Source organism: Sus scrofa, chromosome 4, assembly GCF_054392235.1.
Source record: "Sus scrofa isolate SSC_HxYL_T2T_F1_AM1 chromosome 4, Sscrofa_HxYL_maternal_Yorkshire_Landrace_v2.0, whole genome shotgun sequence".
Taxonomy (NCBI): Eukaryota; Metazoa; Chordata; class Mammalia; order Artiodactyla; family Suidae; genus Sus; species Sus scrofa.
Window position 1 is genome coordinate 4,637,163 of NC_139386.1, and position 16,434 is coordinate 4,653,596.

The 16,434-nt window shown below is 51.6% G+C and overlaps 1 protein-coding gene across 10 annotated transcripts in view; it reads left to right on the forward strand.

Annotated features, from left to right (window-relative positions):
- The window catches only part of FAM135B (family with sequence similarity 135 member B), a 292,392-nt gene that overhangs the window by 200,756 nt on the left and 75,202 nt on the right, over positions 1-16,434 (forward strand). For 7 of the 10 annotated variants that reach the window (XM_085021007.1, XM_021088864.2, XM_021088868.2 and 4 more), the window contains 3 exons: positions 2,443-2,582; positions 7,303-7,373; positions 12,652-12,825. In XM_085021007.1, coding sequence (XP_084877133.1) covers positions 2,443-2,582; positions 7,303-7,373; positions 12,652-12,825 — 385 coding nt within the window. Of the gene's footprint in view, positions 1-2,442; positions 2,583-7,302; positions 7,402-12,651; positions 12,826-16,434 lie in introns of all 10 variants that reach the window. The other 3 variants (XM_085021010.1, XM_085021009.1, XM_085021008.1) reach the window with 2 other exon arrangements.

Consider the following 16,434-nt stretch of genomic DNA (forward strand, 5'->3'; position numbering starts at 1 on the left):
TCTAATTGGTCCATCTGCGCAACGTCAGGGGCACTCAATCTCCCACAGATATGCAGCCATTGGAAATGTACTCAGCAGAAAGCTCTAAGACCTTTCTCTGAACATAATGAAAAAGTCACCCTACTGCATTTTGCATGCCTAGTATGTGCCTGGGCTTCAGATCTTGATTTATTTCATCCTTTTATGTCTGCACGGATCCCAGGAGGTCAGTGTGGTTATGCCTGCTCTTCACATGGAGAGCTGCTGTGGTGCTAAGAGGTGATGTCGCTTGCCCAAGAAGGCAGGTGATTGACCCGTTTTGCTGGCTGTCCCTCCAGGTACGTGACGGCTCCGTGTTGCTCTGACCTTCAGAGTAGTCACCCCATCCATCCTCTGCCACGTTGCCCATCTGGCTTCTACATCACCCAGGTCTTGACAGTGACAGAGGAAGGGCTGGTGCCGCAAATCAAAACAAAAAGGCATTTGCACCCAGGGATCACTGCTGCTTAAAAGCCGCATCAATTTGAATCCAGCGGGTCTAAATCGGGCTGCACCAGGCTAGTAATTTTATTTGCTTTGTGATGAAGAGCCAATTGGAGCAGGCACCTCTGAGCAGCTTTGAACACGACCTGAGATGTTGCATTTCTTCTTCTCTACTCTGGAGCCAAAGGCTGGTGGGGTCTAAGTGTCACAGTGCATTGGGAGGTGACGGTGACCCTCTGTCCTTGTTTCCAAGGGACTGTTTGAGCCAGCTGGGGACAGTGCACACGACGGTCAGGCAGTTTTCCTTTGCGTGTTGGCCTTGTTTTTCTTATTTTCTCAGCCCCCTTTGAAGTCAGGCTGTTTCAAGTAGCGCTTTGTAGAAGACCAACCTTTTGCTGGGAAATGGGTGCATTTTCCTCACTCTCCCTAGAGGTCTTTGCCCAGGTGTTAAACGGGCTGATGTGAGGACAAGTCCACACCATGCTTGTCCTGTCCCAACTGTGGTGACACCTGCCTCTTCTTGGTTGAGCTTTGGTCTCTTCCTCTGCAGTGGCCTTAGCTATTGTCTGTGACGATGGAGGAAAGGAACACATTTGAAAAGCACCTTGGAAGCTGTGAAGTACCACATGCTTGGCCTTTAGTATGAATAGGTAATCATTGCCTCGTGTTATGTAAATATTAGCATCATTTGTTTTAGAAGATGGTATATTTTTCCAACCGCATGGTTTGTGTGTTAAGTGATTTGGAGGAATTCAGCCACTTTCTCTCCACGGTAACCCCGTGCAGTGGGTGCAGGAAGGTCTCCCAGCCTCGCTGAATAGAATCATCTTCCTGAAGTTCACCTTCACTTTGGGACAGTGTTTAGGGACGAGGTACATTTAGAATGTATTGGAGGGAGTTCCCGTCGTGGCACAGTGGTTAACGAATCCGACTAGGAACCATGAGGTTGCGGGTTCGGTCCTTGCCCTTGCTCAGTGGGTTAACGATCCGGCGTTGCCGTGAGCTGTGGTGTAGGTTGCAGACACGGCTCGGATCCAGCATTGCTGTGGCTCTGGCGTAGGCCGGTGGCTACAACTCCGATTCAACCCCTAGCCTCCCTAGCCTGGGAACCTCCATATGCCGCGGGAGTGGCCCAAGAAATAGCAATAACAACAACAAAAAAAAAAGACAAAAAAAAAATACATTAGAATGTATTGGAGGACATGGAGTTGAACGAGTTCCTTAAAACCTGGATATCTAATACAATTAGAATTAGCATAGGAGTTCACATTGCAGCTCAGTGGGTTAAGAACCTGACCTGACCTGGAGGATGCGGGTTCGATCCCTAGCCTTGCTCAGGGTTAAGGATCTGGCGTGGCTGCAAGCTGCAGCGTAGGTCACAGATGCAGTTCGGATCTGGTGTGGCTGCGGCTATGGTATAGGTCAGCAGCTGCAGCTCTGATTAAACCCCTAGCCTGGAAATTTCACTATGCTGAAAAGAAACCAAAAAGAATCAGCACGTTTATCTCAAACTCACAGAGCATCCATGTCCTATGTAATGTGCAGACAGCACCGTCAGGAGAGCGATGCTGTGGCCGTTAGGATGTCCTTGGAGAAGGAAGGCTGGCTTCTGTCTTTATCTCTTTTCTCTCCTCCTCGTTATTTCCAGAAGAGGGGGATTCTGGAAGGCTGTAGCAGGAGGGGATGCGTGAGAAGGTAGAGAGTTGAACAGGTACTAATTCCCAGCCAGGAAGCTCCGCCCTCTGCATGACCAAGATCCCGTGACTTACAGAGGATCAAACACGGTTCTTTCTGTGAGGCCGGCCCCATGCAGTGGACATACATCTTCCACAAAGGAATCGCGTTCGTCTGTGGACGTTGGTCTTTGGAAATTGCGGTGGAGTTTGGGGCCACTGCGTTTCCTCTAGCTGGACCGACACTGAGGAGGCTGCAGGTCCAGGCCAGGACAGACGGGGGTTCATGCCAGTTCGTGTTTTGCAGACAGTGGCAGCCTGCGCTCAGCCTGCATCCACGAGAGCACCGTGCACAGCCGGGTCTTCCAGATCTTGTACCGGAACGAAGAGGTGCCCGTCAATGATGCCGTGATCTTCCGGGCTCATTTGCTCCTCGATGGTGAAAGGGTAAGTCCGGGAATCCACCACCGGCCACAGACCCGTGATCCCTCCTCGGGCCTGCGTATCCACTGCAGGGACTGGAAGGGGCCGCTGTGGGTTTGCTCTGAGATCTGACGGATCGGGAGCATTTTAGAGCATTCCTGCGCTTCGTGGTTTATTCATCCTGGTGCTCGTGTTTTCATTCATATTCCTGCTCGTCTCATGTTCCGAACGGGTCCCCTTGACCAACTTGCTGACTCTCTTAGTCCTTTCTTTGCCTGTTTGCCCATCTCTCTGGGCCTCTGCCAGCTGGTCCGTCAGCAGGTGTCTGCTGAGTACCCGCTGTGCGCAGGGCCGTGTGTATTGGGGGGTGGGGCTCGGATGAGGGACAAAGCTGAAGAAGGCAGCAGGACCTCTGCCCCCCACTTACAAGTATCCTGAGCTTTTGGTTTCACAGCATGTGAGAGGTCCTGCAGGTGCCTGAGTGTGCCCTCTCCCATCCTGGCTGTAGTGGGCCAGCGTGTCCACTGGGGTCCTGGAGCCTGCTTAGCTCTTGAGGACCAATGGTACCCATCTCCTCCCCATCTTTATTTTTAGTGACTTCACATGGGTGGCTTGAAATCAATTATGATGGAAATATTTACACCGTAGAAAAAGCAGCAATACTACAAATCAGGATTTTTAAAATTTTCCTTCCAAGAGCTGGTTGTTAAACATTTAATTTTTTTTTAATTTTTATTTTTGCAGGGCGGCGCCCATGGCATATGGAGGTTCCCAGGCTAGGGGCTGAATCGGAGCTATAGCTGCTGGCCTCCACCACAGCCACAGCCACAGCCACACCAGATCCGAGTTGCGTCTGTGACCTGCACCACAGCTCACAGCAACGCTGATCCTTAGCCCACTGAGTGAGGCCGGGCCAGGGGTTGAACCTGCATCGTCATGGATACTTACTAGTTGGGTTTGCGACCGCTGAGCCACAGCGGGAACTCCTGGCTTGAAACATGTACCAGCACACTCCTGACCGTATCTGCCTCTGCTTGGTAGGTGGGAGGGCTCCCTCCATGCTGCTCTCTCTCCAGGTCCAATAACTGATAACCGCTCCCTGCCCGACCCTTCGGACCAAAGGTGGTGAGGAGTCCTGGTACCTGACCTCCAGACACCCAGCCGTCCTTTGTTGCTTTGCCTGAATTCTTCCCACACCTTTGCAAATCATCCCCTTCTGGGGAACTGAGTGCACCATCTACTCCCGCTTGGCCACATGTGCTTTAGCAAGAGATACCCAGAGGTGGCTTGGAGTGTTAGGGACCCCCAGTTAGGCTGCACACAAGAGCTCAGCTTCCCCGAGTCCTAGAGAGCGAAGGTCACTTGATTTGTCCTGGGTCACTGTCCTTCGGCATGTGGATCTCAAAGACCCTCCTGGGCACAGGGGTCGTGATTAGAGGCTGGGGTGGGACATGGCTCCGATCTCTTGATCGTTCTTCCGTCTTAATTCCATCAGACTCTCCCTCCTGCCCCGGAGAGTATAAAGCTTTCCACGGTTAAACTTTCCCAACCCTCAAGCCTAACTCACGTGACGTTGCCGCAAGCCGTGGTCCTGAGGCTGAACAGGGGGCGTTGTCGTCTTGCACGTAGTTGGAACAAGATGTTGTTCTTGCACGTGTCGTTTCCTTTAGCGTAGAGAGAGATCTGCCTGCCTCTGCAGGCTAACCATTCAGGCCTGTGTCAGGGTCGTCCGCATGGCAGCGACCCCTGTTATAGTTAATCGTTATATCCAAATCAGTGGCAGTTAAAATGAGGTGGATACGCTCATAAAAGCTGTATCTCTGGAATGGATGCCTTAACTCTTTTCCAGTGAGTGTCTGCTTATGCCAGCCCAAACCCTGCTGATAGCCGGGTGGCCAGAGCTCACGGGCATGCCCACACGCAGCTGTGTGGTGAGCAGCACGCCGATAACATGCCTTCATCATGCCTCGGGGTGTGTGTGTGTGTGTGTGTGTGTGTGTGTGTTTGGAGGGACGGCAGGTAGCCACCAGCGAATGAAGAAATGAGTGACTAGAGAAACCTTTGACGCATTCTGGAGCATCTTGCTATTAAAAATATACTGACTGAGTTCCCGTTGTGGCTTAGTGGTTAACAAACCCGACTAGTATCCATGAGGATGAGGGTTTGATCCCTGGCCTTGCTCAGTGGGTTAAAGATCCGGTGTTGCTTTGAGCTGTGGTTTAGGTCGCAGATGTGGCTTGGATCCCGTGTTGCTGTGGCCGTGGTGTAGGCCGGTGGCTACAGCTCCGACTTGATCCCTAGGCTGGGAACCTCCATATGCCATGCGTAGGGCCCCAAAAAGGCAAAAGACAAAAAAAGATGTATTGAGACAGGGCGTTCTCATTGTGGCTCAGCGGAAACAAACCTGACTAGTATCCATGATGATGTGGGCTGGATCCCTGGCCCTGCTCAGTGGGTTAAGGATCTGGTGTTGCTGCGAGCTGTGGTGCAGGTTGCAGACACAGCTCATATCCCACACTGCTGTGGCTGTGGTGTAGGCCTGCAGCTGTAGCTCCAGTTCAGCCACTAGCCTGGGAACTTCCATATGCCACAGGTGCAGCCCTAAAAACAAAAAAATGTACTGAGACATCGATGAAGTTCTAGCCAGGCTTAGTCTAGCCACAGCTGATCCTGGGCCTGCATACCTCTCCTTGTTCCAGAAGAACTGTAGCAAGGTTAAAACGGGAGCCTGCAGTGAATTTTTGTTACCTAGGCAAATGCATGCTCCGAGGTGGCTAGCAGGGCTTGCTTGGCCAGTCTTACTTCCCAGGGATTGGAGCTGGTGACAGGAAGCTGTGCAAGTTCCCATTGTGGCTCAGGGGGTTCAGATCCTAACCAGTATCCATAAGGATGCAGGTTCGATCCTGGCCTCGCTCAGTGGGTTGAGGATCTGGCATTGCCATGAGCTGTGGGGTAGGTCGCAGATGCAGCTCAGATCTGGTGCTGCTGTGGCTGCAGCCTGGGAACTTCTGTATGCCGCAGGTGTGGCCTTAAAAAAAAAAAAAAAAAGAAGAAGAAGCAGAAGCTGTGTTGCTTGGGTTGTGTGTGTGAAGCAGGGTTTGTGATTATGCAAAACAAATCGAGGAGAAGTTATTCATAGCACTCAAATTCAGTAAAATGTTACCTTTCACATGCTTTACATTTTTAAAAACAAATTTTCAAACCCTGGGGAGCTAAAGATAAATTCCATCCATATGTCCCTTCCTGAATTATGTTTAACCAGGAACACATTTCCAAAGTGGCCTTTGGCTAAGAGACTCCCATCCCTTACAGAATGAGGATGTTCTTGCAAAGAAACCCAAACCAGGGGGTGGGGGTGCAGAAGGGCTGAATTTATTCTTCAAGATACATGAATAGCTTCCACACGACGGGCGCTATTCTGGGAACTGGGGATCCAGAATGGATGAAGACTAGGCTCTCTCTTCATGATACCAGATGACAGGGGACGGTAGACAAGAGAAGGGCCACGGGGATTTAGCCAGAGGCTGGATGGATATTGTCAGAGGACCCCCCGCCCAAGCCCTATCCAGCGGGAGCTTCTGAATGCAGCCCAGCACGGCCAAATCCAGGGACTGTTTTCCAGAAGCTGGAGACCTGCCACGGAAGTGTGTAACCACCCGATTTTGAAATGTTTGCTGCTTGTTCAAAACATTAAAAAAAAAATACTATGAGGACTAAACAAAATATGCCCACAAGATGATATTTGTCTCATGGGTTTTCAGGTTATAAGCCAGAAATCACTGTATGGGAAGCGTCGAAGGCAAAGACAGGAAAAAAACAGGGTTTTGTGGGTTGCAGCAGAGAAGGGGTCCCTCCCGCCTGGGGGTGGGGAGGAGATGGGGTCCTGTCTCAGGTGTGCAGTATTTACACGGATGTCCTGAGTCGGGTGTTGTGAGCTCTGATATTGAGTAAGTGACTCCCCTGGAGGCGGGCTGATGTGTGATGTTCTGAAAAAGAAGATTCAGGGCTCCAGGGCTCCCACTTTTTAGATGCATGTGAGAAGCTGGCAGGTAGAGTAAAAATATTCCCATGCTAATGAATGAAAACTGATTAAAAAAAAGGGGGGGGGAGAAGGAAACAGTCACGGATCGGACACGAAATGCTCATGTGTCTTAAAGCACAAATAGTTAAGAGCCACGGGTCTCGGAAGTGATGGATACAGTTTGTTGTGAAACTGAACCACCTCGGGAACTGGCCTCACTTCCCGGAGCATCGGTTTCCTTCTCTGTGAACCTGAAGGCGAGTCCCAGCCCCGAGAAGGGGCCAGAGGTCACCCCGCCTCCACTGTCCTGTCTCTAGCCAAGGGGGGCTTGCTCTCGACAAATGCACTGCTCCACCCTTTCAAAAGCAGGTGCCCCAGTGTACTTCACTCTTGCTTCAGAGGACTCCAGATCAAATCTGTTTGGGAAATAAGGTTCTCCAAAGCCATGCAATATAAAAAACTTGTTTAATTTTTTTTTTTTTTGGCGAGTTGGATTTTCCCCAGATTTGACTATATAACCCTTTTCCTTCTATTTTCTGTATCATACAGATACCCCTTTCAACCAGCGTTACGTAAAACATGCATGGAAATGCTGCTTTACCCATAAATGGCATTGATCTTAGGGTGAGCGTCTTTGTCTACACTCTGGGAAGGAGACCAGCTGCATGTGTCGTTTGGACCAGATTTGACTCTTGAAATCCTGAAGCTTCGTTTCTCTTCCAGGTGGAAGAGGCGCTAAGTGAGGTCGATTTCCAGCTCAAGGTGGATTTGCACTTTACCGACAGTCAACAGCAGTGAGTGTCCTTGGAATCCTTGGATCACGTGAGCGCCATCGCCTCTGCCCGACCCTCCCCTGGCCCTGGAGTGGCCTCATGGCCACTGAACCTCAAGACCCGGTTCAAGACCCGCTGCAGAAACGCAGGCAGGGAATGTCTAAGTTGCCCTTTCAAGCTTCATGCATGTTAGGCGGGAGGCTCGAAGGTTGCCCGCACAGACAGCTCCTGACGTCCTAACTTTATTAGTGGCCACCGTCTGGGAGCTGGCGCCTCCGTACACTTTCCATGCGGTGTACAATTCGGTGTTTAGATTAATGACCCCAGGAGGCTGCGAACATCAAGATCCCTTGAGAAACAAAGGCGATTCTGCCGGCATCCTCATTTTTATGCCAAATATCTCCTACCGTCGTTCACCTCTCTGAAAGTTGAAAATCCGTGGATGTGTAACCTGCTGATTGCATTTGTCCTTATAACCGCTCCCTTTGAACGTGTTCTCTGGCCTCTTCTTCCCACCCTGGGGGTGAACAGTCATGTCCCAGAGCCTCCCCATGATCTTTCCTGTAAGAAGGAGAGTCCTTTTTTTAGGTATTTCAAAGTCCAGTCAAATGTATTAACCCAAACTCCAAACTTTCCTCTAATTTATAACTTTTTTTTAAAAATTTTATTGAAACGTAGTTGACTCCCAAAGTTGTATTGACCTCAGGTATACAGCAAAGTAAATCAGTGGTGTTACAAATATACAAATAGCCATTCCTTTTCAGACTCTTTGCCCAAACAAGCTACCACCCAGGACCGAGTAAACTTCTTTTTGGTGGCACTTTCCCCTTTTCTCCACCGCGCCCCAGTCTTTCTTGGAGCAGCAACAGAGTGTGGGTGCTTTGCCTCCTGTAGCTTGCTGCCTCCTGCCCCCTGGGGTGCGTGGGCTTCCCAGGGTCAGGCACAAAGAGAAGGGAGGAGATTGCAGATGAGGCAGGGAGTTCCGTGTGATGGGTTCAGTTGCAGCAGGGCTCTTGAGAGGGCAGATACTGAGTCACTGCTGTCTCTGCTCCTGGTGTATTCTTGTCCGTTCCTTGGAGATACAGCGATTACACAGTCCTCCTCTTTCCCAGCCCCCTCTAGGTCTTTGATAATGATGCTTCCTATGGTCGGGTCATTCACTCCCTGCAGGGAGGTCTTTTGGTAGCTCCTTCTCCAAGCAACGCACCTCCGGCTCTAGGATAATGGACACAAGCACTTCCATCCTCACCTCACCCTGGTGAGATGCCCCACCCTAATGCTACTCACTCTTCTTTGGCCAATCCAGCCACCTCCACCTTCACCTGGGCACCTCTGCAGAATAAGTCAGGCGCCAGGACCTGTGTCGCCCAGTTTCAAGGACGTAGGGCACGCTCATACGAGGACTGCCCTTATTAAGTTGAAGGTGAACTTGGAGTCCCTTCTTTTTCAACTGTTCCATGGGCAGAATCTCCACATACTCGGACCCCTTTCCAGAGGTTAATCCTCCCCTTTGACCTCTACAACCTCCGATGGGGATGGGCAATCCGGTGGCCAAATGGTTCCCCCATCCCTCCAACGTCCCCATCGCAACTTTCATTCTCTTTTCAAGGACTGTCCCATCCCTGAGATGTGTCCGATTGTTAGGGAGGGGGTGTTCATAGCATGGGGCGTTGGATCAGAGGGGATCTGAACCATAGATGGACGGCTGCGGAAATGTCAGAGCCTTGGTGGTGTCCGTGTTTTGAGAAGGGACACTGCTGATGCGGATGTGGGTGGTCAGCCTTGTCTCGGGATCTGTCCGTGGTCCTGCCACTGTGTCCGGGCTCAGCATCACAGATTCCTCGCGCTGGTCTTTCTCTGGACCCCTAGCGCCTCTGACCACCTTCTCCCATTGCTTCTGCTTGCCTCCTGGTGGGATTATGGAGAAATCTTACCTTCCTCACGGCCTCCCCAGGACTGGTCGTTCTAGCACCATATTGAACTCAGAAGCCCCATCAGAGACTGGCCTTCTTTCTAACCTGTAATCTCCGAGGCGAAGTCCCCGCCTCTATTCTCACTCCCATCCCCCACCTGGGGTGGCTGTTACGCACTCATCTGATGAATTGTATTCGCACTCTCACCCTATCTCCCTGCGCCCTCTTCCTTTGGAGGTGTCCGTCTGCAGCTCCATGGGAGGCACTTCCGTTTGATGACAGAACCCTGCCATTGATCCCAAACTCAGCCTAGACGTCATTCCCCACTCAGCCCCCCAGGCAGCCTCAAGGATAAGTTAGAATGGATGCAATAAATGTGACCTTTTGTCATCAAGTCAGTAGCTAATGGAGAGGCTCTAGAAAGGAGATTGGACAAAACAGAGTGTATAAAATTCAGCAACAGGCTCTGGGCTCATTGATTATGAGAGATGGGGTGCATTCCTGCACTTTTCTAAATCTCAGTAGCCTCGTTTACAAAATGGGCATCGTTATAGCTCCTGTACCTCCTAAGTCCATTAGGAAGATGAAGAGAGCTGATACCTCAACCAAGCCAGATGCACGGCCGGCAGCATCCATGTCTCCTTCCTCTTCGGAGCTTGCTAGATGCAGGTGGGGCCGGGTTTCCACAGGTCACCTCCTCCCCGTAGTATAAAGCACTTAATAACAATCAGAGCGGAGCGTTTTCCCCCAGTATGAGATTAGCTAACAGGAACAGGAAGCCAGAGGCTGGGGGAGAATTGCAAATGCCATTATTTTTTCATTTCCACAAATTGGGTTGACGGACAACAAGGCATCTGAGCACATCCTGGGGGTAGACTTCAGGCTTTAAAGATGACGCAGGCAGTCAGCTTCTTTGGAACCGCTCGGGCTGATTGGGATCAGCCTAGAGAAGCATGGCATCTAAAGTCAGGGGTGGAAGGGTTCTTGATGTCTCTCTCCTTCCGTGGTTCTCAGTGTGGGTGGCACCTTTGGTTCTGTCCCCCAGGGACATTGGGCCATTTCTCATTTCAGTCTGGATGGCAGTTCAGATACACAAGACCCCTTATCTCTCCATCTCCAGTTGTACAGCAGGGCTCTTCCTCTGTGTTTTGTTTTTGGTTTTGTTTGCTTTTTTCAGGCTGTCCCTGTGGCATATGGAAGTTCCCAGGCTAGGGGTCACATTGGAACTGCAGCTGCCAGCCTACACCACAGCCGTAGCAACATTGGATCCAAGCTGCATCTGCATCCTATGCCTTGGCTTGCAGCTGCACTGATCCATAACCCACCGAGTGAGGCCAGGAATTGAACCTGCATTTCGCAGAGATTATGCCGGGTCCTTTACTCGCCGAGCCATAACGGGAACTCCTCTTTCTCTGTGTTTGTGTTGTCTGAATTTTTGGTTGTTGTTGGTTTTATTTCCTTGATGAGAACCTAGGCATTCTCCTCTCAATGATATCCAGTTTATCTTTATTCTTTTTCTAAATTGAGAAGCCCTCCCCAAACCTCCATGAATTTGCTCTATTCGTTTCAGAGCACAGAAGAGTGATCCCCTCCCTCATTCTGAATTCTTTCTTTTTTTTTTTTTTTGCCTTTTTGCCTTTTCTTGGGCCGTTCCCGCGGCATATGGAGGTTCCCAGGCTAGGGGTCAAATCGGAGCTGTAGCCACCGGCCTACACCAGAGCCACAGCAACATGGGATCCAAGCCGTGTCTGTGACCCACACCACAGCTCATGGCAATGCCAGATCCTTAACCCACTGAGCGAGGCCAGGGATCGAACCCACAACCTCATGGTTCCTAGTCGGATTCGTCAACCACTGCGCCACGACAGGAACTCCCCATTCTGAATTCTTGCCTCTGGTTAAAGTGGCTTAAACGCTTGTGAGCGTTTTTGACATCGTGGCTCCCCTGACATGTATTTCACTCCCTGCTGTCTGAGCCCTGAGGTTATTCCCATGATTCACGGGAGCCTGCATCTGAGTGGAGTCCAAGCAATAACCCACAGCCACGCAGAACAGGCTGGAGGTAGGCAGACCTGGGCCTAGCATTTCAGTTTTGCCTTGTGACTTAGGACAAGTCAGTTGGCTCCTGTTGGCTTGACCTCCTCGTCTGTAAATGGAATAACACCAGTTGTGACTTCGTGTAATCATCACTCTCATTAAGGGAAAAGGCATTCTGTTTGGGTTGCAGTAGGGCTGCAATAAACTGTTGGCAGAATTAAAGTGACCGTGAATGTCAATGACTTCCTGGGACTCAGGGGTACACTCTGTGTCCCCTGTGCTCAGGTTTCTTCTTGGTAAGAGAGGAGCCCGCTACTTGTGGGTGGTTTATGGAGTCACACTGGGCTCCATGGATTTAGTTAATTCTTTTACGGAGCATTCGTTTGCACCCCAGCTCCAAGCAGCAGGATTTCTGGGAAGCAAGGCCATTAGGATGTGGGTCTGGGGCCCCTCATCGTCTCTCCGTAGGGGAAGAGGAGGCGTCTCCTCTGGGCATCCTCTGAGCTCTCTGCTCTGCTCCCAGAAGACGCTCGATCCAGATGTTGCCGTGCTCTGTTCCAGAGGCTCGCCGAGGGCCTGAGTGCTTGGCATGCCGAGTTGGAGATGGGCACTGGATGCCTTTTATTCAGAGAGAAACCAGTCTCCTTTTTACAACCAAAGCCTCGGTTTATCTCTGTTGGTCCAGGTGGCTTATCTCTTGGGAATCAGATGCGTACCAATTACAGAACCCTGGAGCAAAGGCGGGGGGGAGTCCTTGATGAAATTCGTAAGAATCTTTAACCATTACTCTTTGGGGGTCATGCCTTTGTTTGTTCCATCAATGATCCCTTTGCGTAGGCAAGTCTTTGACCGATTTCTACTGTTCGCCAGATTCTATGCTTGGTGTTAAGGGTACAAGACGGAATTAGCCGCAGTTCTTGCCCTTAAGAGGTAGGAGCCTGTAGAAGATGTAGAGGTACAGGGAAGGGCTGTGCTGGCCGTCTGGGGGGGAGATACAAGAGCAGGTGGGGGGCGGAGGCCCAGCGGGCTTCACTGTCGAGCCCGGAAAGGTGTCTGGGCACCGTTCCGTCATTGCAGGTGACCTTGGTGGGGGTGACAGCAGAGGGCGAGTCCCAGCTCTGCCGCGTAGCAGCTGTGCCATGTCCCGTGAGTCCTTTTCCCTCTCCGAGCCTCCGGTTTCTCCCTGGCCAGCCAGGGGAAAGGCAGTTTTTACCTAGCAGAGCAGAGGACTCGCAGGGGTGGCACAAGGGGACGCGTGCCCAGGGTTGTGCAGGGCGAGAGGTTGCAGTGCGGAGGCCTGGAGGACACCCCCCCCCCCCACTCATGTGAGTCACCCCCTCGTCTTCCAGGCTGAGGGACGTGGCCGGGGTGCCTGTGATCAGCAGCCGCGTGCTGGGCCTGCACTTCCACCCGCGGAGAGGCCTGCACCACCAGGTCCCCGTCATGTTCGACTATTTCCACCTGTCGGTGATCTCGGTGACCATCCACGCTGCCCTGGTGGCCCTGCAGCAGCCCCTGATCAGGTACGAGCTTACAAGCCCTGTGGGCCCAGGGGTGGGGGTGGCCGCTGTGGGATTCTTGTTGCGCTTTAGTCTCCGACGTGGCCGAGAGCAGGCCAGGAATGATCAGCACAGACCAGAGGAGCTGCTTCCAGGCGGGGGTGGGGGTGGGGGCGGGCTGGGGTGGCAGGGACAGCTGGAGTCCAGAGGATGCGGCAGGAAGCCCCGGGGCTGAAAGAGTGAGACTCCTGGTGACCGCACCTGATCTGGCTTTCCTCCAACTGGGCCTTATTTGAAGAGTCATCTAACATCCCTGAAACACTCTGTCTTCATCTCAGGAATAGGAACACTTGGTGTTCCCACTGGGCCTCAGCAGTTACAAACCTGATTAGTATCCATGAGGACCAGGGTTCGATCCCTGGCCTCGCTCCGTGGGTTCAGGATCTGGCGTGGCCATGAGCTGTGGTGTAGGTCGCAGACGTGGCTCCGATCCTGCGTTGCTGTGGTTGTGGCGTAGGCTGGCAGCTGCAGGTTTGATTCACTTCCTACCCTGGGAAACTCCCATATGCCTCGGGTGTGGACCTGAAAAAGACAAAAAAAAAGAAAAAAGGACATAAACACTCCTGTGTCCCGTCCACGTAAGATTTGGTGATGCTCACGGGAGGACGGTGCCAGACGCACGGTTTTCTGCCCCTCCGCCCGTGGCCATTTGTTCGAATGCAGGACCCGCTGAGGGGCCCCGTGCTCGCCCCTGGTGTGAATTGTCCCAGAGTATCTCCACGGCCTCCTGAAGCCGTAAAGAAGAGGGACAGCGCTGACAACAGCGAGCACTCTGTCCTGTGCCCAGATGTCCTTGAACGGGCACCTGGCATGGCCAGAAGGGGACATCGACTCACTTCAAAACCTCCCACAGGCAGTTTCCCATTGTGGCTCAGCAGTAACGAACCCGACTAGTAACCATGAGGATGCGGGTTTGATCCTTGGTCTCCCTGGGCAGGTTAAGTATCAGGTGTTGTCATGAGCTGTGGTGTAGGTCACAGACGCTCCTTGGATCCCGTGTGGTTGTGGCCGTGGCATAGGCTGGCAGCTATAGCTCTGATTCAACCCCTAGTCTGGGAACTTCCACATGCCACAGGTGCAGCCCTAAAAAAAGCAAGAAACCAAAAAAAAAAAAAAAAGCAAACAAACCAAAAACCTCCCACATGCACGTGGGCCGGAGGTGCGCGCTTGCGCAAAGAGCTATTTGGGGATGCGATCTTGCAACATGAGCTTCTGGAAGGGAACTTTCCCAACATCCCTTTCCAGGACACTCCTCTGTGCTGGGGGTTGACATGTGGGGGGGGGCGGGGGGGCTCCACTCCCCACTAATTGTTGGGCAGGTATCCCTGTCCCCATTCCCTTGGGTCAGCCAGGAGGAAGTGAGATCTTAGCCAGGCCACGTGACCAGGATGTGCCTGCCCCCAGTCACCTGCGCCCACGTGCTAAAGCCCCGTCCCGGCTCCGCTTGCTCCTGGGGCTGTGCCAGACACTCTCTGTAGAAAGTTTAACCTTCTGACGGAAACGGTGCTTTGCAGATTTGTCGGCAGCAACCTTGCCAGACAGGAGAGCAGATAGAAATTCACCATCAGAGTTTAGGCGTCTCCAGGGATGGGGGTAAGAATAGAACTGTCTTCTGTTCTCTGGATTTTGCAGGAAGGATTTCTATTAGTTCCCTCCCAGTGGTTGGGAAAAAAGGGAGCCTTTAAGGTTATGGGAAATACCAGTCAACTAGGGCAAAGCTCTAGTTTTTCTAGAAAAGCCGTGTTAGCAGCAGCTGTTAAATCCAGGCAGGAAGGAGCAGGTGTGAAGTGAAAACTTAACTTCCAAAGATGCTTCACTTCCCCGCACAGCGACGAAGGTCTGTTTAACCCTCAAATGAGTACACTTGGAGCTCACCCGAGGAGGATTCAGCTACTCCGAGCTACACTTAAGTCATATAACCAGTTGCTTTAGTCACTGATGTGCCCTGAATGTGCCATGGGCACCTCTGCTCGGACACACAGTGCATTTTTTCTGCGGTGTTCCTTTTACCCATCTTCTGGTTAAACTGTAGACTCCCTTTGAATCTCAGTTCTAAACAGAGACATGATCATATTATAGCTGATTGTGTTTGCGGTATTATCAACAATAGCTATATAAATATAACCATGGTTATATTAGATTTTGGTGTATAAAAATCTGTGGTATTAGCGACCATCGTGGCTGGCATTTATTGAATCATCACTGTTGGCCAGACGTCGTACGTGGAGGCGTACTTGGCTAACCTCATGGAATCGTCAACAATAACCCCGTTGTTACGGTTGCTGGTATCAACCTTGCTGAATTATGGGCAGACAGAGGCACTGGGAGTTTTAAGACTTGCCTCGTGGAGCTTGTAGATGCTTTGGGAGTTCAGGCCCTGGCAGACCACTTGATCAGCAGCCTCTTAGCCTCTTGACAGTACGATTACCGAAGTATTACCTCTAACTGTCCTCCCCTTCTCCCAGTTTGGCTTATAAGACGCTCTTCTGGGCTCCCTGGTCTGAGCCACCCCCATCCTACTGCGTCTTCCTCCTTCCCTGGACGCAGATGTCTTTAGGGTGCGGGCTTTGCCTTAACCATCCTGGCCACCCTGTCACCTAACACGCTGCTAGGCGTGTGGCTTTAGCCCCCTAAGTATTTGAATGGGTTAAACCAAAATATAATGTTAGCTTTATTTCCCTGTGGTATTTTGATTTGGCAGGTGGGCTTCTGGAATGAAATGCTTTCACAAATACTTCTTGAGGCCCTGTGATGGCGATAAGGCCGTCTGAGGCTACTGGTTATCAAGTCCCCTTTGCCATCAGAGACTTGGACTCCCCCTGGGGAAAGAAGTCATGCCTATGACAGAACATTCACTGTGAATGTTAGTTATTCCCTTAGGGTAACTAAGGGAATGTAAGTTAACCCTTAGGGTATTAAGTGGAAGGGATCTGAAAGAAAGGGAGAATGAGTTTAAGGAGACTTTATGGATGTATCGACTGGTGAAAATCAAAAAGGTTAAGGGGGAAGGAGATTATCGTAAACCCAAACCAGATGAATTCAGGTATCATAGGCTTTTCTAATCTCCCTTGATCCTAAAATGGATGTTGCCATCACAGCAAGCCGGTTGATCTTGCGAGGACCTGCAGAGGTGGGCGGGGCCTGTATCTTTGCTGGCGGAATCGACACAGTGTTTCCAACTGACATGGAGACAGAGCCTCATCTCTCATGAGTCTTTGATGCTCACATCCCGGGAGACTCTGCCTGGATGTTGTTTTAGGTTCTTCCACAGAAGAACAGAAGCATGGGGAGGGGTCGGGGCTGCAGGATCGCGTTCTAGGTTATGTCAACCAGAGGCGTGGGGCGGGACTCCGACACGTCCGATGGAGCCTCCCCCCATCCTGTGGTCAGGACCCCGCTCCCCCTGCCCCTGCGGTCAGGTAACCTCTGCCTCACTGTGTCTCAGCAGGCATGTCATTGGCATGGAGTGGGCCTTTCTTTCTACACATAATAGGATGTGGGTCATCCTTGACCTCCAAGCTCACATGCCAGTCATAGCGGCATCCAGCAAAGTGCCCCCCAGCCTCCTGGGGG